Source organism: Scomber japonicus, chromosome 22, assembly GCF_027409825.1.
Source record: "Scomber japonicus isolate fScoJap1 chromosome 22, fScoJap1.pri, whole genome shotgun sequence".
Classification (NCBI taxonomy): domain Eukaryota; kingdom Metazoa; phylum Chordata; class Actinopteri; order Scombriformes; family Scombridae; genus Scomber; species Scomber japonicus.
Genome location: NC_070599.1, coordinates 20,507,386 through 20,528,574, shown reverse-complemented (window position 1 = coordinate 20,528,574; position 21,189 = coordinate 20,507,386). Strand labels below are relative to the sequence as shown.

General features: G+C 39.7%; 1 protein-coding gene across 1 annotated transcript; it reads right to left on the bottom strand.

The window, feature by feature from the left end:
• Nucleotides 1-10,001: 10,001 nt before the first annotated feature.
• LOC128384248 (type I phosphatidylinositol 4,5-bisphosphate 4-phosphatase-B-like) lies at nucleotides 10,002-20,939 on the bottom strand. Its single transcript, XM_053343795.1, has 7 exons — nucleotides 20,691-20,939; nucleotides 16,221-16,405; nucleotides 14,371-14,477; nucleotides 12,950-13,061; nucleotides 12,043-12,095; nucleotides 11,844-11,934; nucleotides 10,002-10,189 (listed from the first exon to the last, which is right to left on the bottom strand). Exons 1-7 carry the CDS (start codon nucleotides 20,791-20,793, stop codon nucleotides 10,046-10,048), a joined length of 795 nt encoding a protein of 264 aa, XP_053199770.1. The 5' UTR covers nucleotides 20,794-20,939; the 3' UTR covers nucleotides 10,002-10,045.
• Nucleotides 20,940-21,189: the final 250 nt, after the last annotated feature.

Below are 21,189 nucleotides of genomic sequence, written 5' to 3'. Positions count from 1 at the left end.
GAGTCTTAAGTTTCAAGGACTGCCTTTTTTCATCTACGTAACATTGTAAAAATCATGCACATCTTGTCTCATATTGATGCAGAAAAACTAGTTGATATATATTTGTCACTTATATGGTGGATTATTGCAATTCCTTTCTAATTATCAGGCTGCCTTAAGAAGTCTCTGAAGTCTCCCCAGCTGGTCCCTAAAAGCAGGACCTCCTGGTTAAGGATTGCGGTCGTCCATGGCTCATGGTTGCGTACCACCTGCTTGATGCCCTTGACTGCAATCATTATTACTATTAGTCCTATTTTCTACAATTATCATTGTTATTATTGTTGGTGTTGTTCTTCTTTGTGTCTCTCTCTCTCTCTCTCTCTCTCTCTCTCTCTCTTAACCCAACCAGTCGAGGCAGATGGCCGCCCACCTAGAGTCTGGATCGGCTCGATGTTTCCTCCTGTTAAAAGAGTTTTTCCTTGCAGCTGTTGCCAAGTGCTTGATCATGGTGGAATGTAAGATATCTGTAAATTAAAGCGGACTAGAAGAGGTCTAAATTTGGCGCTATGCAAATACATTGACTTGACTTTTGGTCCTTTGGCTGCACTTGGTTTTGGATCGCTTAGTCTTCACACATTTGTTAAACTTCTGGTGTAACACCTGTTCAAATGGCACTGCTCTCACTTGGATTAATTAAAACTAAAGCTTAAAATACATGAATGCATTTCTTTAAATCTGTTTTCATCACGCACACAGCTCCATACTGCACCCGAAATTGAGCAACATGTCTTTAGTTGGTACTTTGAGCCTGGACAGTATGTGTTACATGCATAGCTGACAAAAAGTTTTAAAGCCTTGGATTTAGACAGATGAGAAGTCTGCGTATACATGCATAAGAGTGTCACATACAGTTGTCCTCTTGATATAGCTATTGGGTCAACTGGGATAGCGAGGGTAATACCAGATGACTATTTCACACTTGCTAATTGCTTCATAGGCACACGTGGCCATACAAGAATGTGAGAGCTTTAAACTCACTGCGCCTAATGCAAGATGACCACTGCTCCATCCGCCTAAATCCTTGTAAGGTGTTGAAAACACATATTACCAACATGGCTGAGACAGTTTGATCCTGTTACTAACCCCACACAAACCTGATGGAGGTTGAATCACGCTTTCTGTAGCTAAGTAAAGTATTTTTTTTCCCCCAATTGAGAATTTTCTACTACAGTCGGATGAAAATGTTCAGACTAATAACAATATTAGCATTATTAGACAAGTAGCATAACTTAGCTGTCTTCATTAGGTTGTGTCAGCTATTACTGCAAAGCCAGGATGGGATTGTGAATCTTTACTTCATTTTTAATTGTAGTTTAATGCAGTGTATTAATTTTTAATGTGTCTTTTACAAGGATCATGTACTTTGATCAACATCACTGCTGTAAATGTGTTAGCAAGATGTTAAATCAGCCATTCAAAGCTCGACTGTGGACCTATCCATGTGTTTAAGATGTTCACTTTGACCCTGTGCTGTAACGTTACCAGATTTTATGTCGGTCACATTGTCACCTTTTTGGATCGCTTGAGAAAATTTGTGAAAGCAAGGTGGTGAGTTACAAACCAGGTTTCATTGTAGATTAAATCTAACTATCTAAATTCTGACCTTTCCCTTTTTCTTTAATTTCAATAATGGTCATACGTTTCCTGTTGGACTTGAGCATGAATAAAACCATGCATATTTAAAACCAAGCAACACATTTTGCACAACCTTGGATGCATACAGTTCTCTCTCACACAGAAATAAACTGTTAATTGTTCTCACCGGCGTGCGGGATCGTTGGCATTGCTGCTGTGAAAGCTCTGGTTGGTAGTTTTACCAGCCGTGGCCGAGTCATTATTGTTGTTGTTGATCTTCGACACCTTTTGTTGACCGCCATCCACTGAGCTCTGCTCCTGCAGAGAACCTCCGCTGGCCTTCTTTTCCTCCAGCATGGCCGAACACACACTCACACATGAAACACTTCTGTAATGCTTCTAATATTCTAATTTTTCTCCAACTGCACATTCACATTTATAAAGGCCGGCTTTTGCTGCAGAGGTTTTTAGGCAGGAAGCACACATCCAGTATAAGGTTAAATCCCAAGACTTCCCAATTAAGAAGCAAAACATGGAAAGAGGATTTTTCTCTTGCTATTTAGTTTCAATTAATTCCATATATATATAAAGAAAGTTTTATCCAGAAGAAGCAATTCCTGTACCCAGTTTGCAAATCCTCACGTAGTTCCAGAAAATTAAGGCAACTTCACTTCAAGGTGCTTGCAATGGATCATCATCAAAGTTTTTTTTAAATACAAACAAATGCAAAAAAAAAAAGAGAGTAAGTTTATCGTTCCCAAAGCTTCCCAAAAGTCCACCAATTATTCCGTATTGTTTCCCAAAATTTCAGGCATTCCAGATCTCGAGCATTTTGGATTTCTGAGGGCTTAAGACATGAGTGGCTCAGAGGGATTTGAGCTGCGTGAGGAACTAAAAAGCAAATCAGGAGGAACGCCGTGCTGCTCTACATACTCGTCCCACTAGAGCCAGCAGCTGGAGGAAGTGAGAGAGACAGGGTGAGATAGAGACAGACACAGAGAGAGAGAGAGAGAGAGAGAGAGAGAGAGAGACAGAGACAGAGACAGAGAGAGAGATAGAGACAGAGAGAGAGACAGAAAGAGAGAGAGAGAGAGAGAGAGAGAGAGAGAGAGAGAGAGAGAGAGAGAGAGAAAGAGAGAGAGAGAAGGGGGGACTAGGTTGTACTAATAAAAAGGTCACTTACTACCAATTTTTACCAATGTTATTCCTCTAGGAAGGATCTGCTGCACTGTGACCATTTTAAATTGTACAAATGTGGTTTAAACATCAGCTGCAGCTACAATAAATTCACTGGAGCTCAGTCTGTTGTCACATTCTCTTCAATACAGCTCAACAATCATGGCCGAACATCAGTATTGAGGTTTCTGGGAGGCTTAGGATCACAAAATGACCTTAACATGTTAATTACGTTATTGGTAAGACTCTTTTGTGGTTGAAAGTGTAGAATATGTTCATGTTTTAGGCTCAGAGAAGAAGAAATACTAATTTAAGAATACATTATATAAAGTATACTGTCATGTATCGATCTGCAGAAGCAACCAAATGGAGGCCAAACATAATCATATAAATTTGGCAAGGTCAAGGTTTGTGTTCATTCAGCTGCTTCCGACAACCGAAGCCATTAAAGTTTATTTTTCAATGGCAGATGGTCCGAGGAGGTCTTAACACATAAACTATTGTTTGTTTAGAGATGGACAAAATTACCGAAACAGGTGCAGAAGCTCAATTATAGACTAGTGCCCGAGAAAAACAAGGTAAATATGTGCTTGAACAAATGTGCCACGATCATAAACCATAAGATATGACAGTAAATAGTTGGACACCAACGGCTGCTACTGGTGTCTTCTCCGTCACCGCCTGGTCGAATACTGACCTCATGTGGTGCTCTGTGACAAGTACACGGAAATCAATAGTATGTGCTTGTATGGGTAGGAAAGGAGGAAAGGAGGAAGGAAGGAGAGAAGGAAGGACAGGAGGGAGGAAAGAGAGACGAAGGAAAGAAAGAGAGAAGGAGGGAGGTAGGGAGGAAGGAAGGAAGATAGGAAGGAAGGAGAGAAGGAAGGAAAGGAGGGAGGAAAGAGAGACGAATGAAAGAAAGAGAGAAGGAGGGAGGGAGGAAGGAAGGAAGGAAAGGAGGAAGGAAGATAGGAAGGAAGGAGAGAAGGAAGGAAAGGAGGGAGGAAAGAGAGATGAAGGAAAGAAAGAGAAAAGGAGGGAGGGAGGAAGGAAGGAAGGAAAGGAGGAAGGAAGATAGGAAGGAAGGAGAGAAGGAAGGAAAGGAGGGAGGAAAGAGAGACGAAGGAAAGAAAGAGAGAAGGAGGGAGGGAGGGAGGGAGGAAGGAAGGAAGATAGGAAGGAAGGAGAGAAGGAAGGAAAGGAGGGAGGAAAGAGAGACGAAGGAAAGAAAGAGAGAAGGAGGGAGGGAGGAAGGAAGGAAGGAAAGGAGGAAGGAAGATAGGAAGGAAGGAGAGAAGGAAGGAAAGGAGGGAGGAAAGAGAGACGAAGGAAAGAAAGAGAGAAGGAGGGAGGGAGGAAGGAAGGAAGGAAAGGAGGAGGGAAGATAGAAAGGAAGGAGAGAAGGAAGGAAAGGAGGGAGGAAAGAGAGACGAAGGAAAGAAAGAGAGAAGGAGGGAGGGAGGAAGGACAGATGGAAGGAAGGAAAGGAGGAAGAAAGAAAGAAAGAAAGAAAGAAAGAAAGAAAGGAGGGAGGGAGGGAGGGAGGGAGGGAGGAAGGAAGGAAAGGAGGAAAGAAGGAAAGGAGGAAGGAAGGAAGGAAGGTAGGATGGAGGGAGGAAAAAAGGAGAGAGGGAGGAAGGACAGAAGGAAAGAAGGAACAGTAAAATCAGACGGGGTCGATTTGACCCGGGAGGACGACACAATGTTTAATAAGAGACGATGAGGTATCAGCGCCCATGAAGGTTTTAAAGGCCGATATGATGAATTATGTTATTGGACGCTCTGAACAGCCGCGTCGTCGTGCTGACAGCTGTTCAGGCGCCGTTTGGGAACCTCGGCGAGTTTCTTCTGCCCCATTTGTTTCAATGACAGGTGTCGAGTGGAGCAGGCAGTATGAAACTATGAAACTATGAAAACGTCTGGTTAACCCTCCCTCCTACCTTCCTTCCCTCCATCCTTCCTTCCTTCCTCCCTCCCTCCCTTCCTTCTTTCTTCCTCCCATCCTTCCTTCCTTCTTTCTTCCATCCTCCCTTCTCTCCTTCCTTCCTCCATTCCTTTCCTTCCTTCTCCCTTCCTCCCTCCTTCCTCCCTCCTTTCCTTCCTTCTTCCATCCTTCCTTCCTTCTTTCCTCCCTCCTTTCCATCATTCTTCCTCCATTCCTTACTCCCTCCTTTTCTCCCTTCCTTCCTCCCTCCTTTCCTTCCTTCCCTCCTTCTTTCCATCCATCCCTTCCTCCCTTCCTTGACTTGAGAACAACAGGAGGGTTAAAGGAATGTCTTCGTCCTTTTATCGGTAATTATGGGAGCGGAAATGAGGCTTGTGCATGTTTGTCTAGTTCCACAATGACAGAGATTTATAATAAACCACATGTACAGAGTTTTTGTCATGAATCTACACTATAAAAGTTTTTTTTAAATATATATTTGGGTCAATGAAGTGATGTAACCCAGTGTCAAATTCCTTCCTTCCCCCTTTCCTTCCTTCCTTCCATCTGTCCTTCCTCCCTCCCTCCCTCCCTCCCTCCTTCTCTTTCTTTCCTTCCCTCCTTCCTTCCTCCCTTCCTTCCTTCTTTCCTTCCTTCTTCCTCCATTTTTTCCTTCCTTCCTTTCCTTCCTAAACCACTTTTGGAACATGACACTATGTTTTTTAAACTAATTTTACATAATTTTTAACATGATGCTGCTTATTACTGCTCAATATTGACAAAATGCTTTAACATTCAAATGTAGAAATACTCCAAAAATGTTTATTTTCATTTGATGTTTTAAAATGGAGTAATTATTTAAGTATTAAGTCCACTTGAATACACTGTAGGTGGATAAAACACTTAATATTTATCATTCTTCTGTGGTTACACCATTTGACATTTTCAGGAGCATTCAGTCTTTCTTTTGGTTTAAAAAAACGGTGCAAATGTCATTTCAACAAACCTGATGCTGCTTTTAAAACTATTTTTTTAACATATTTTTGAATTTCTCATCTTGACAATAATTTGCTAATAAGTCATAATTATCTAAAAGGACGCCGTTGATTAGCTGGAGAATTCATAAACATGAGTAAATAATGAGATCAATTCACTATTTATTTCAATAAATAATTAGTATACACTCTTTATAATCTAAAAATACTATAGATGTTTTCTCTATAATTACATTTTGTTAGATATTTTTTTACAGCAGTTCAGTTTATTCTAAAAACACTTAATCTACAACCAAAACCACGTCAACCTGTTACACACAGGATTAATAGTTTAAAATAAGACACACTGGAGTCAAAGAGGACCTTGTTAAAAGTATTACTTTGTTTCACAATGTACAAAAAAGAAAACAGTCCACTCACCTGAATAACTGTGACAAAAAAAACATACAGTAGTAGTACATCAGTACAATGTAGTGCAACATGTTTCACAGTCAGCGGGTACTTACATCAATCAGCCACAAGGGGGAAGCAACAGCTCAGATAATTCTGTACAGTCCGAAACATCTACAGAATATATTTACACTTTTAACCCTCCTGTTGTCCTGGAAGGAAGGGAGGAAGGAAGGAAGGAAGGAAGGGAGGAAGGAAGGAAGGGAGGGAGGGAGGGAGGAAGGAAGGAAGGCAGGATGGAGGAAAGAAGGAAGGAAGGTAGGAGGGAGGGAGAAAGGAAAGGTGGGAGGAAGGAAGGAAAGAAGGGAGGAAGGAGGAAGGAAAGAAGGTAGGAAGGAAGGCAAGATGGAGGAAAGAAGGAAGGAAGGAAGGTAGGAGGGAGGGAGGGAGAAAGGAAAGGTGGGAGGAAAGAAGGAAGGAAGGGAGGGAGGGAGGGAGGGTGGGAGGAAGGAAGGAAGGAAGCTAGGAGGGAGGGAGGAAGGAAGGGAGGGAGAGAGGAAGGAAGGAAAAGAGGAAGGAAGGAAGGAAGGAAGGAAGGAAGGAAAGAAGGAACAGTCAAAACAGACGGGGTCAATTTGACCCTTTAGGACGACACGAGGGTTAACAGAGAAAGAGACACTCCGTTTCTTTATTAGCTTGATTCAAGTCAGATCATAATTAAGATAAATGAATTCCCTGTGTGTGGTTTAACTGAAGAGAGACTCAAGACAGGAAAACAGCACTTTTAAGGTTCGGTTACAAAGTGTTTTTGCACATTACGACCCTCTGAAGTTTTACATATTGGAATATTTTCACTTATTTTTGTCCCTTTTTTGGGTGATCCACTGTGGAAAATGTATCCTTTTGTCAACCAAAATACTTAAAAGACCCCGTGAAATGACGCTTTTACTTCCTTTATTGTGTGTTGAAACAGTAAAATATCGAATTTGGAGTGAAACACACATTTTATTTTAAGGGATAGAAGGACAAAAGGGATGTTGAAAAGGTTTTATTGGTTGAAATTTGAATTTAAGCCCCACTCGTACAGGAAGTAAAAGTCACAAGGTCATTTCATGGGGGAGCTTTAAAGTATCACAATATGTTTTTTTGGCTTCTGTGAAACAAATAATTTTAAATTTTTTTTTAACGGCTGTTAAAACAAAAAAAAAAACATTAAAAGTAAATCAAATGAAATGCTCCATGATCCCTATGATGTGTGAGATGATAGGAATGCTGACATGCTACTAAAACTGACTTCTAAAATAAAATAAAAAATAATGCTGCTTACTCTCAGTTAATGCCTGCTTATTGATTTAAAGGTTCGCCCATTGCACATCCACTTAAGACTAACTCACCTGCACCCCCCCCCTCTTCCTCCTCCTCCTCCTCCTCCTTTATTGTCTTTACTCTTTATTAAAAAGCTGTTAAATAGCATCTGTTTAAAATTAGCAGATAAACTCTACCCATATCAAAAGGTAGGGCCTTCTCATTTTAATCAAGTATCACTTACAGCATGTTTGAATGTTGATTATTAAACACCATGATCATTAATTTAAAATAGGGCTGTCAACGGGTTAATCGCGATTAGATTAATGCAATCCATAACGCGTACATTTGTTTTTATCGCATTTTAATTTTGCAAGCCTTTTTGTCCCTTCTACTCCCCCGTAGGCGGCTCCTCTAGCTGTAGCGCTATGCTTTGAAGTGGCCTCCTGCAGTAAACCTACCGCGCTGATGGAAAGTAAGAGAGCTACTGGACTTTTGAACGGCTTGTTTAACTTTAAAACACTTCCAGACGGTTCAGTTGACAAGTCAAAAGTAAAATGCAACCTGTGTCAAACGGAGTTTAACTACCACCGGAGTACGTGGAGTTTGAGTTAGCACCTCCACGCTAAACACCCAGGTGCAGCCAAGCCAGCCTCAGCTCCACCAAAGGACCATTTTGGAGTGTGGGAGTCGCAGCAGAGCCGTGATTGATTCCCAGTTAAGACACTCTGGTAAGAAATGCTTTACATTATGGGCTTAAAACTGCCTTGAAATGTAAAATAACAGGATTTTAAACATGCAATTCAAAACGCGATTAATCGTGATTAACTATGGAAATTCTGTGATTAATTGCGATTAAAAAAATTAATCGTTTGACAGCCCTAATTTAAAAACAAAAACAATTTAATTTAATTATCAGTGAAAGCTAGTTTGACATTTTTCCCTTTAACAAAGGCGCCCTGTGGAGTTTTTTTGTGTATCATTTGTGCTCAGTGCATTTCTGCTAGCTTGTAATCTTCCTCTTCCTCACCTTTATTGGCACATTGCAACTGCATTTCTTGGTGTATATCAGTGTAATAATGTGAAATCATTGACTGTGTATTGCCTCACCCGCATGCATGTGCATCCCCTAAGATAAACACAACTGCTCTATAGTAGAAACTCCACAGGGGTATCCTTTAAATGTCCCCCCAAAAACATATGTGGTTCCATATGTAAATTGTATTTACAGTAAACGATATGTGCAATTTGGCTTGTTTTAAGTTTAAAGTTCAAGAGATTTTTTGTTTTTTTAATATATATAGTGCTTGATCGTTGCAAAGAAGATTTATTCACTCATTTGTCGTTTCCATCATTAGTTCTGCAAGATGAAAAACCAAAAAACCCCAAAAATGAAGTTACTATAAACTGCTATAGATTTATTCCATTGGGTAACTAATACTGGCCATTTTTGGAGTTTGTCGTCATGTTTAATGGACCCCAGAAAATAAATTCAAACACACTGCATGGCTTCAAATTTTTAAGCTTCTAATAACTAATTTAAAAAAAAAAAAAAAAAAATCATTTTAAAAGCAGTAATTTGAGATTCGGTGATGGGTTTTTTTTTCAGTTTGGAACAAAAAAACAAAACCAAACTCTTGCAGCTGGACCCAAAAAATGTACAGAGACCAAAGACACACACACAAAAACACACAGAGCTACTGAATCTCAATTTAAAAAGTAACAAAAATAAACTCATCTTGCTTTCTTCTTCCAATTTGCTTAGTTTGATTATGATTAATTAATGTTTTCCCCTTATTTTGGTTTGATTAACCCTCCTGTTGTCCACGAGTCAAGGAAGGGAGGAAGGGAGGGAGTGAGGAAGGAAGAAGGAAGGAAAGGAGGGAGGAAGGGAGGAAAGGAAAGAAGGAAGGAAAGGAGGAAGGAAAGTAGGGAGGAAGGAAGGAGAGAAGGAAGAAGTGAGGAAAGGAAAGAAGGAAGGAAGGAAGGAAGGTAGGAAAGAAGGACAGAGGAAAGAAAGAGAGAAGGAGGGAGGGAGGAAAGAAGGAAGGGAGGAAGGAATAAGGAATAAAGGAGGGAGGAAGGAAGGAAGGAGTAATGGAAAGGAGGGAGGAAGGAAGGGGGGAAGGTAAGAAGGAGGGAAGGTAAGGAGGGAAGAAAAGGGGATGGAGGAAGTACAGACGGAAGGAAGGAAGGGAGGAAAGAAGAATAAGACGGGGTCAATTTGACCCGGGAGGACGACACGAGGGTTAAATAACTTAAAAACACTAACAAAAACCTTCCCCTGTATTTCCGTCCCCCTTTTTAACAATGAATATATTTGTGTGAACTCTCTTTTTTCTCTCTCTCTCTCCAATATATCATCTGTTCAACCTCTTTGTACAATTGTAACAATCATCCACAATCTGTAATAAATGGTAAATGGAGTCCTGCTTTTCCACATGTGTCATTAAATCCAATTTGAATGTAGAGTTAATTTTTAAATATCCTAAACACGCCTTTTTCTTCTTCTTTCTTTCTTTCTTTCTTTCTCACATCCTTCTCCTCATATCAACCAACTTTCTAACCTTCCTTTTCATTCTTTCATTCCTTCCTTCCTTCCTTCCTTCCTTCCTTGTATTCCCTCTTCTTGCGTCTCCCTCTACGTGATGTTGGATATGGGCTCGCTGATTTTCAGACACCTCCAGTAGATGGTTCTCATCATGGCGAACAGAGCGAGCACGATCAGCAGCACCCACGACACGTAGATCCCTTTAGAGCTCTCGGCGGGCGTCCATGTACCGACCTGAACACACACAGATATACATACAGGAAAAAATGACAGAAAATGAGACTCATGTGTGTAGCGATCTTGAGATAATTTCTCTGTACAAGATTTTGCTCTAATTCTTTGTAAAAGAATCTAATCTGATCAAAATTATTCTCTCTCCTGTGTTTATGACTCAAGAATGGGTGAAAATAAATGCCAAGATAATCTTTCAAAGTTCCTTAATGTTTTTTTCATCTGTAAAACAGGAAGACAGTTTTGACAGGTAACATTTTTTTGCACTTGTTTTCCCAAAAAACAAACAAAAAGAACTTTTTTCCACTTACTTTCTGAGTCATAAACACAAGATCAGACTTACAAATTGGATCTCCAGAGGAAAACCCCCCGACCAAAAACAAAAAGCTCACTTGCCTTTCAGGGCTTCTGTATATTTTCAATACTTATCTATCTTATAATTGAATTCAATGCTTCTTCCAGATTTGGTCCAGGGGGCAGACACCCTCCCTACATTTAAGAGTAGGTTTAAAACTTTCCTTTTTGATAAAGCTTATAGTTAGTGCTCCTAGAGCTCTTCGCTTATGCTGCTATAGGCTTAGACTGCCGGGGGACTCCCATGATGCACTGAGCTCCTCTCTCCTCCTCCCTCTCTCTCTATCCATCCATCTATATCCATTAACATTCATGTTCTATTAATGCATTCAATAAGCTAAACTTCTTCCCCAGAGTTGTCTGTGCTTTCTGGTCTCACAGGTAATCTGGACCTGTAGACGTCCGGATGACAGATTCCAGTCCCGGACCTTCTAGCTTCATTGTTGATTTTCATTGTACTTCTCTCTCCTCTAACCTCTCTCTCTCTCTCTCCTTCCTCTCTCTCCTCTCCTTCCTCTCTCCTCTCTCTCCTGCTGCTCCTCTCTCTCTCTCTCTCTCTCTCCTTCCTCTCTCTCCTCTCCTTCCTCCTCTCTCCTCTATCCTTCCTCTCTCTCCTCTCTCTCTCTCTCCTTCCTCTCTCTCCTCTCCTTCCTCTCTCCTCTCCTCTTCCTCTCTCTCCTATCCTTCCTCTCTCTCTCCTCTCCTTCCTTTCTCTCCTCTCAACCCCAACCGGTCGAGGCAGATCTTCTCCCACTCTGAGTCTGGTTCTGAGGTTACTTCCTGTTAAAAGGGAGTTTTTTCTTGCCACTGTTGCTCATGTGGGAATGTTGGGTCTCTTTAAAGTTAAAACCTGAAGAGTTCGGTTTAGAACCTGCTCTATGTGGAAAGTGCCTTGAGATAACTTTTGGCGCTATACAAATAAAGATTGATTGATTGATTGATTGATTGAATGCTTTTTTAAAGACTTTTCCAGACCTGCCTTAGAGATACCTTAAGCTCAGAAAAGCTATTAAGTTGACCAGTGAGTTTGAGATTTTTTTTGTCACAATGCTTGGTTGCAAAAAAACTGCTGACTTAAGTGTATAAACTCAGCTCACTTGCATTATTTCCTCTCTTGTTCCTCAAAGTGATTTTTCTAGATGTAAAGTAAAGGTCATGCGAATAGAAAAAAAACAAGATTTGTTTACCACACATGAATTATTTTGGTATTTACGCCCTCATCGTTTCACATCTTGTTCTGAGTTTTCTTAGAAGAAGCTTGAATTAACTTGAAACAGTCAAAATGAAACACATAAACACACACCATAAGTCCTGCAGTGGAAGCGGCGAGCACTACGAAGAGCAGGAAGCAAAGCAGGCTCCTCCTCCTGGGGTACCGTCGACCAATAGATGAACTGGAAAACACAAACGGGAACATAAGCTTAAAAAAATAAAGCGTCAAAACAAAACTAATCACACACTCATACACACACACACACACACAGATACAGAGAAGTACTCACACTTTTCGGCAGTGTGGACATCTCGCCAAAGTTCGGTCTGAAAACTCTGTCCACTGAGAGAGAAAGAGGAAGTGAAAGGTTAGTGTGTGTGTGTGTGTGTGTGTGTGTGTGTGTGTGTGTGTGTGTGTGTGGTCTGTCATAGGTTACAGTTTGTGCAACTCCAGTCAAAAGGTGTATCCCCAATTGGAAAAACCCTGATGTATAGGTCAGTGATAATAATGATAACAATAATTACTTTCAAACAAGAAATGCACCTCAAAAAAATTACATACAGCAAGTGCTTCACATTAAAAGAGCCTAAAAGGAGCATAAAACAATGTTAAAAATGAACAATAAAGAAAAACATAAACATGTAATTTAAGATTAAATATAAAAATAGTAATAATTTTAAAACAGTAAAAAAATAGTATAGTACAGAGTAAAAGTAGCTGAAGTGGTTAGGGTTAGGATAAGGAAATGAACTGAAAGTCTATGTGATGTCCCTAAAAGTGACCTGAAGTTACCATGACCTAGTGTGTGTGTGTGTGTGTGTGTGTGTGTGTGTGTGTGTGTGTGTGTGTGTGTGTGTAAACAAAAGTTGTTTGTTGATATCATGTGATTTTCATAATCTGGAAACTCCCAGTAATATTACACTGGCCAGCACCTCTTAAAGCCATTCTGAAGGGGGTTGTTAAAATATGCGTCCCCAGAATTCACATAGACGAGTGTGTGTGTGTGTGTGTGTGTGTGTGTGTATGCGTGTGAGTGTGTGTGTGTTAAAGTAGCAACTGCAGATGTCAAGTAGATTAAAAATGAAATAATTACAGAAGTAAAATGTGCTCTGTCATTTTTAATGCACGCCTGCTTTCGTGTATGTGTATGTGTGTGTGTGTGTATGTGTGTGTGTGTGTGTGTGTGTGTGTCCTACCAGGAACGTGTTGGAGCAGTGTCCACAGATGACTCTAATGCCGACGGGCTGATGCTGCGGTTCAGGACTGTCCCTGCCAATGTGGACTGGTCCCAAGTTGATGATGCGTTTACTGGCAGGAAAAAAAAAAACGTGTAAATAAAAGTTAAGTAATAAATAAAATAAAAAAACAACTAGATTAAGTGGCCAAGCATGAATGAATTTGGTATTTATGCCCTCATCATTTCACATCTTATTCTGGGTTTTACAGAAGCAGAAGTTGAAAATTAAAATATTATATAAATATTAAAAACTAGTCAAAACTAGATCAATACTAAATTTGCTCCACCAATTTTTAGCAACGTGTGATTTTTACACTTTGAATATGTGATCAATTTTAGACATCTGGTATAAAATTAAGTACAAACCCAAAATGTCATCAACACCAGACATTGAAAACCATTAAGTACCAAAATTTGGCATCAAGTTTGGTCAAATTCGTAAATTGATAATCTGGTCAATTTTAAACTGTATTTTATTTTGGTAAATTCCTTAAACAGCTGCTTGTATTAACCCTCCTGTTGTCCTCGAGTCAAGGAACGAAGGGAGGAAAAGGAAGGGGGGGGGGGGGGGGAGGAAGGAAAGGTGGGAGGAAAGAAGGAAAGGAGGAAGGAAGGACAGGAGGAAAGAGAGAGGAAGGAGGGAGGAAGAACAGAAGGAAGGAAGGAAGGAAGGAAGGAAGGAAGGAAGGGGTTGGAGGAAGGGAAGAAAGAAGGAAGGAAGGGAGGAAGAAGGAAGGAAAGGAGGGATGAAGGAATGAAGGAAGGAAGGAAGGAAAGGAGGGAGGAAGGAAGGAAGGAAGGGAGGAAAGGAAAGAAGGAAGGGAGGCAGGAAGGAAGGAAGGGGGGAGGAAGGAAGGAATGGGGATGAGGAAGGAAAGAAGGAAGGAAGGAAGGAAGGAAGGAAGGAAAGAAAGAAGGAAGGAAGGAAGGAAGGAAGGAACAGTCAAAACAGACGGGGTCAATTTGACCCAGGAGGATGACAGGAGGGTTAAGCCAAAGTTTGCCTTCTTTAGTCTTATTGTTTTAACTTTTTGTTATTGTCTTTGGGAAACACAGCAGCAGTCAAACATTTGGACACTTATACCAAAAGAGATAAAAGGCTGTTTCAAATCAGTTTTTTCCACATTTCACTTTCAACCCAACATTCACTCCAAACAACAGGACGTCAAGATGAAATGAAACCTTCACATCTGACTAACTGACTGGGATGACAGCTTCTCTTTAGACTGATTAGGATGTCTTGATTTCTGTCTGTGCAGCTAAAAAAAAAAAAAAACCCCAATAATCTCATCCATGATTGTCGCTGAATGACGCTGGTGTCTTCTGCACAGATGGTGCGACTACAAGCCAACAACTGAGATGGTTTTCTTTCTATCTCACCAGTACGGTCTTGGACAGGCGATCCTCTGCGACGTGACTTTGCAGATCAGAAGACAGTTGCAAGGACAGCGGACGTACTTTTTCCCGACGGGGGCGTTCTTTATCGGCTGCACAGAGAGAGAGAGAGAGAGAGAGAGAGAGAGGAGAGAGAGAGAGAGAGAGAGAGGGAGAGAGAGAGAGAGAGAGAGAGAGAAGAGAGGAGAGAGAGAGAGAGGGAGAGAGGAGAGAGAGGAGAGAGAGAGAGAGAGAGAGAGAGAGAGAGAGAGAGAGAGAGAGAGAGAGAAACACAAAGAGAAGAGAGGAATATGAAACCTAAACCCACACCACGTTTTCTTTTTCATCGTCTAGACTTTCTAAATAGTTGTGTGAGTTCATCATCGTCTCAGATGAAAGAATCGATAGAGCCCGAAAGACGAGACACTTCCGATGTCTGCTGAATGAAATCCGACGCTCAAAAAGAAGCATTTTGTATTCTCAGATCTTTATGATGTGAAACGTTTGTGGTTTAAAGTCCATAATGAAGCTTCTCACATCATGAAAATGTGTTATTTGTGTCGTTTCTGATTGACAATGTGGAGAAAGGAAACAGGTCCTAGCCGGGAGTCCGTCCCCCGCTGACAGTGTGATAGTTTGTGTAGGGGAACTGAAATGCTACAGTAGCAAAAAGAGACGTGAGACAGGACATAAAAACTGGAATTACAAGCTTACAAACATGCAGCAGAAATGCAACACAGACATGAACACAATGTGCTGATATGGTTTAACAGAGCAAGAGCTATATAAGAATAATAATAATGATGATAATAGTAAAATAATCGAGCATCTTTCATACATGTGGGATGTAGCTTGAAGTGCTTCATGGAGAAAAGTAAGAATACAATACAATAAAACAACAGCAAATAAATAAAATAATAAAATTAGACTATAAGTTAAAATGACACTAATTAAAAGCCAGATTAAATAAATATGTTTTCTGCTGTAGTTTTAAAAATGTCCACAGAGTCCACATCTCTTATAGTTTTAGGTAGGCTGGTACCCAAAAACCATTTAAAACTATAAAAACAAGTAAAAAGAAGCTTAAAATCTATTCTAAAAGTTTGTTTTCACATTTGTCTGCTGGAATGGGGAAAGTTTCTACGTGCTTCTCGAATACCAAATGTCACACAAATAGAATATCTGTGAATACCCCCGAAACCTCTAGAAACGACTAAATTAGTGCCTCAAATTATTAAAACAATATTTTACACACACAGACCTTAGCATCCATGGCGTAGAACCCACTTATCAGATAACTTGGGGTCAAAAAATAAAAGATATCATTGGCTTAATTTACAGATGGGTCAAGAGGGGGCATACTACAGCCTACAACACTTTTTAGAGCTCCCCCTGCTGGATGAGATGGCAAATAACACAATAAAAACAACAAAACGGTCTAATGCGCTACGGGTGACATTTTAAAATTCAAATGGATTAATTTTACTTTGATATTCAAACAAATGTTCAAATATCGAAAAGAAGTGACCTAATACCACTATATCTGTAATAGATCAATATTACCTATTAGGTGACTTTTAAATATTGTTGATAAAATAACAAATATTATTATTGAATACCACTAAATATTGTTTTTTTTTTAAACCGTGTGTCTCTTGAAATGTACTGTATGTACTACTCTACTGTACTGTAACACAAATACACCATTATATGCTTGTGCTTCCATGTCAAAGAGCTGTGAGCTGTAGTAATTATTGTTGTTTTAATGGATTATACGCCAAATCCACCGGTTGAACACCCTGAAAGCGTTTACGCAACATCCACTATGTGTCCGAACCCGCCTCTCTGTGACTCACCGTAGCTTCGTTGCAGATGCTGCACTTCACCACGTGCTGGTGTGTTTTGCCCTCCACCGATATGGCGCTCTGACAGACTCGGCAGCTGATGACTGGAGCGCTGCTGCTGTCCGGGCTTCCCTGTGGTGAGTAAGGGGGCGGAGCTTCGCCAGGCACCACTGCCGCGCTGGGCAACGGCGCCAAACCTGGAGAAGAACAACCAAGAGGGAAATGGTTTAATGAGACTGAAAGAGCAGTAGTTTCGCTTGACGTTTCAGGACAATGCAGCAGAAAAAAAATACCACAACACTTTTTTCAAGATCTCACTCAAAGAAAGTTTACTCTACAAAACCCTTTTTTCATTTATTAAAAAGGAGCCAAACTTCTAAAATGATAGATATCTAAATATAATGGCGCTTTTCCACTGCATAGTTCCAGCACTACTCGGCTCGACTCGGTTCCAGGACCTTTTCCATTACAAAAAGGTACCTGCTCAACGTGGGTGGGGTCGTCATAGCAACGGCTCCGCAAAACTGACTTCGTTTAATACGCGACACAAACACATAAACAATGGAGGACATGGAGGCAGTGGTGTACTTGCTGCTGTATGTGGCTTTCTGTCACACACAAAGCAAGAACATGGAGCCGTATGGCTGTAACGCTGTTGCTGGTATTTAAAAATGGCGGGTTTGATTCTTGTGTGGGACGGCTCATGACTCTTCCAGCGACAACTCTTCTGACCAATCAGCGGCCGGCAGTCTGTTGACGTCACATTTAGTATCGGCTCGGCTCGCTTGGAACCTCAGCAGAGCAGGTACTAAAAAAGTACCAGGTACCAGGTACTACCTCTAGTGGGAATGGGAGTCGAGTCGTGCTGGAACTGTGTAGTGGAAAAGCGCCATTAGTATTTCTAGAGAGAATTCGAAGCTTTTTGAAAAGGTGTCAAGTTGGGTTAGTTGCCATTTGAGGTTGAGTCATACTGATAGACCCTAGGTCTAACCCGCACCATTGTGTTGGGGCCTAAATGGGGTCTTAGGTAGGTCGAACACTGAAGATGGGTGATCCAGTTGGGGCTAACTTGAAAGTTTTTCCACACCAAAACTGGAAAACCGTTTCGAGCCGAGCCGAGTCGAGTCGTGCTGGAACTGTGTAGTGGAAAAGCGCCATAAGCCGCCAGACAAAAACTTATGCCTGAATAAAATGGTCTAAAAAGATTTGGTCTCACATAAATGGGGTTTGATAACGAGCCATATCTGTAATACAATAGCCAATAAAATATAATTTGATAGCAACAATAACTCAAATACAGCCGCTGAAAATGTCCCAACATCTAAATTAACCTGACCCTCCCTGCTGTAATCATTCATTCCCTCTTCAAACATAATCTAAACCCACACCTAATGCAACCATTTCACAGTGAGTCATTTATTGGTCTGTGTGAGTGGCACACCCCAAAGGCCAAACTTTATAAAGTGTACTAGGGGAAAGGAAAGGATGAAGGAATAAAAGAGGAGTGTGCCAAATGAAGATAAGGGTTCAGTTAGTTAAGAGAAAACAACACAGCAGAGGAGGAGGAATAGAGCGAAGAGATAGAGTAGAAGAGTAGAGATTAAGATCAAATGTTCATCACAGAGTCTTCAGAGGCAGAGATGATGTCTTCAAATGACTTAAACCAACAGATACTCAACTTACAATCAACAAATCCTCACATTTAAAGAGGCTAGACTCAGAAAATGTACTTCATAAATAACTCCAACAATGAATTTAATCAACAGTATGTACAGCAATGGAAGATAATAGTAATAAACTATATTAAAATGGATATTTCTCTGCTTTACTTTATTTTTACAAATGTTTCAATGTGGCGAGAAGACGAATATCTGGCTAAAATATTAGTAGTAAAAAAGTAAAAAGTCTATAATAAGGAAAATGGAGCAAAGCTGATCTGTCAACTGTGAATTGATGAATAAACTGAGATAAATTGTGAGACAGCGAGAAACCCAAATGGAGAAAAAAGTGGACGGAACAGACAATTGTAGAGCCAGACCGATGTATTGTCTTATCACAGATATATCGGTATGTTGTCCGATATGCACCGATATTATTTAAGGCAGCATTTTATTCATATTTGATCCTTTTCTCTTCACATTTAATATTAAATACGTACATATGTTGTTTTTTGTTGTTGTATGTTACTGTTTCAGTTCAGTTCAGTTCAGTTCAGTTCAGAGCTTTATTGTCCCTTGAGGGGAAATTTGGTTTGCAGTGACAGTAACAAAAAACAACTAACACAACAACCATAAATAGATAAATAAACAGTGACAACACAACCAAACTTGATAAGAACAATTTCAATCCGAATAAAAATAAGAAATGTTATTTTTAGGGGTTGTACTGGGTTAACTGTATTGATTGCACGTGGGACAAAAGAAAATTTGAACCTATTTGTTCGTGCTCGAGGTATAGCCTAAATCTCCGTCCAGATGGCAGGGGAATGAATTCCTCCAGTTTATAGCTATACTTTAAAATATCCTGGTCTCCAAGTGTTTGATAACCACATTGCAAAAAGAAAAGTGCGTTGTATGTACATATTCTGAATATTTAAGATAATCGGCCGATTTATTGATATATCCAATTATCAGAGTATTTTTTTAATTCCGTAATAATTGTATTGGTAAAAGAAAGTGATAAAACAGCTAATTGAGTATATAAATCAACTGTCAGTTTTATATAGCTTATTACACATTTATAGATTTACACATTTATTACACATAATTTATAGCAGCTAATTCAAGTAATCAACTAATCAACTAATTGATCAATCGACTCTTTCAGGATTAATACTCTATATAAAACTGATCACAGCTTTGATAACAGAGAGTAGGAAGAGCCTGAGATACATTGTCAGACTGCAGGAAACCCCCCAAAAAAAAGTAGAAACTGAAATTATTGGAAAGGAAAGATGCACAACTATAAAAAGGAAATGGACATGTGTATAATTATTACTTGTTTTATGGATGTTTCCCCTCAACTATGTGTTCCTACTTTGCATATAGAGACAGTAAAACCATAATAAAGTGGAAAAAAACCCTGTTAATTAAGTTCATAAATCAGCTGTCAGCTTATATATTTAGTTTATTACACCTTTATAACAGAGAGCAGGAAGAAGCCTGGTTGAGCTTTGACCTCTTGTCCTCAATGTAAACCAAACATCACACATCAGCTAATTAATATTTACCAGTGTGTGTTAATATTTCAACAGTGAGGCATCAGTATGGCTGGTGGCATGATAATGTATGTCCTACTGCTGTATTTTATTATGTCTGGATAATGGGTTGTAGTTTTTTGTACTGTACCAAGACAAATTTCCCACTGGGACAATAAAAGTCTATCCTATCCTAAAGTAAAACCATTTGAACCTATATAACATGTAAGTGTTTGTCCCATCTCTAACAGACAGGCTCACAAAAATAATTAAAGTTGTATCTAATGATTTTTAGGGTAAAACAAAATACAATGATAATTTACTTTAATTTATTTTTAAGGGCGCTGTAATTAAATTTAGTGGTGCTTGAGCAACCATAAAAAGGGTATTTAGGAGACTTTCGGAGCATTATTTACAATCTTGTCTTGTTGTCATTAAATATATAAATATGCTGGATATGGTGGCAATTTAAAATAAACACATGAGCTAATTAATATTTACTAGTGTGTGTGTTAATATCAGACCGTGTGGTATCAGTAAGGCTGGTGGCAGCTTTAAAAAAAAGGTTAATTAACTTCACTAACAAGCTATAAAAGAGACTTTAGGATCCTTATTCACAGCTGACTGACATGTTAGTAGAATATAAACCCAGTGGGGCTCTGAGATCTACTGACAGGTCAGATAGTGGAGCCCAGAATTCAAACTAAACACTTTCATTTGCACTGTATGTGATGATTTTAAACCAAATCATTATTTCATGCTGCAAACTTATATTTAATGCTTTATTCTAGTCTAGTTTTTATTTTATTTTTTCTCTGTCTATTTTTCTGTATTTTTATTATTATTAGTGGGTTTATTCTGTTTTTAAATTGTATGTTTTAATATTTCCAATTTTTACTTTTATTGGGGGTTTTTTTATTTTATTTTTCTCTCTTTCTATTTTTCCGTATTTTTATTTTATTTTATTTTTATTATTATTAGTGGGGGTCTTGTTTTGAATTGTATGTTTTAATATTTCCAATTTTTTACTATTATTGAGTTTTATTTTCATTTAGCAAATTGCATGTTTTTAAGGGTTTTTTGTGTCCAATTCTTACTGTCAAATGTTTGTTTATATGTAAAGCACACTGAGTTGCCCCAGGGTATGAAATGCACTCTATAACCTACATATATATAAATAAAGCTGCCTTGCTTTGCCTAACTAGCTATTTAAATTATATAAATATGTATGTGTCATGCTGGATAAGGTGGCAATCTTTAAAAAAAAAAACACACAGCTGACATACTTTGAGGTTTTGATGGATATCCATACGAGCTTCCTCCAGGAGAGAAGCCATTCGTCCCGTCGTGTTGCTCGGACAGCAACGGCGACCTTTCCCCGTCCGCCATCACTCCTAGCAACCGGCAGGAGAAAACCTCTACAGCGGCGTGAAGACAGTCAAAAACCTCCCCCCGGTGTAGATATCCTGGAAGGTTTTTTAACAGGAGGAGATTTTGACCCTGTTAGTTTGGGCTGTTTGACATCCACATGACGAGGCGACAGAGAGAAGGCTGAAAGGCGGAAGCGAAACAACATAAAAACATCTGTCACATGACTGGGTGATCTGAGTCACACCTGTGATGGACAGCGAGCTCGACCAATGAGAGGCCTCGGTGAGCAGGCGGGGGGGCGGGCTTGTTCGATGACGTACGGTGATCGGGCTGCGTTCCAATAGTAAAAGGAAATATTATTGTGTTTTTGTTTTGGTATTTGGCCCATTTGTGAAGATATTCTGGCAACACCTC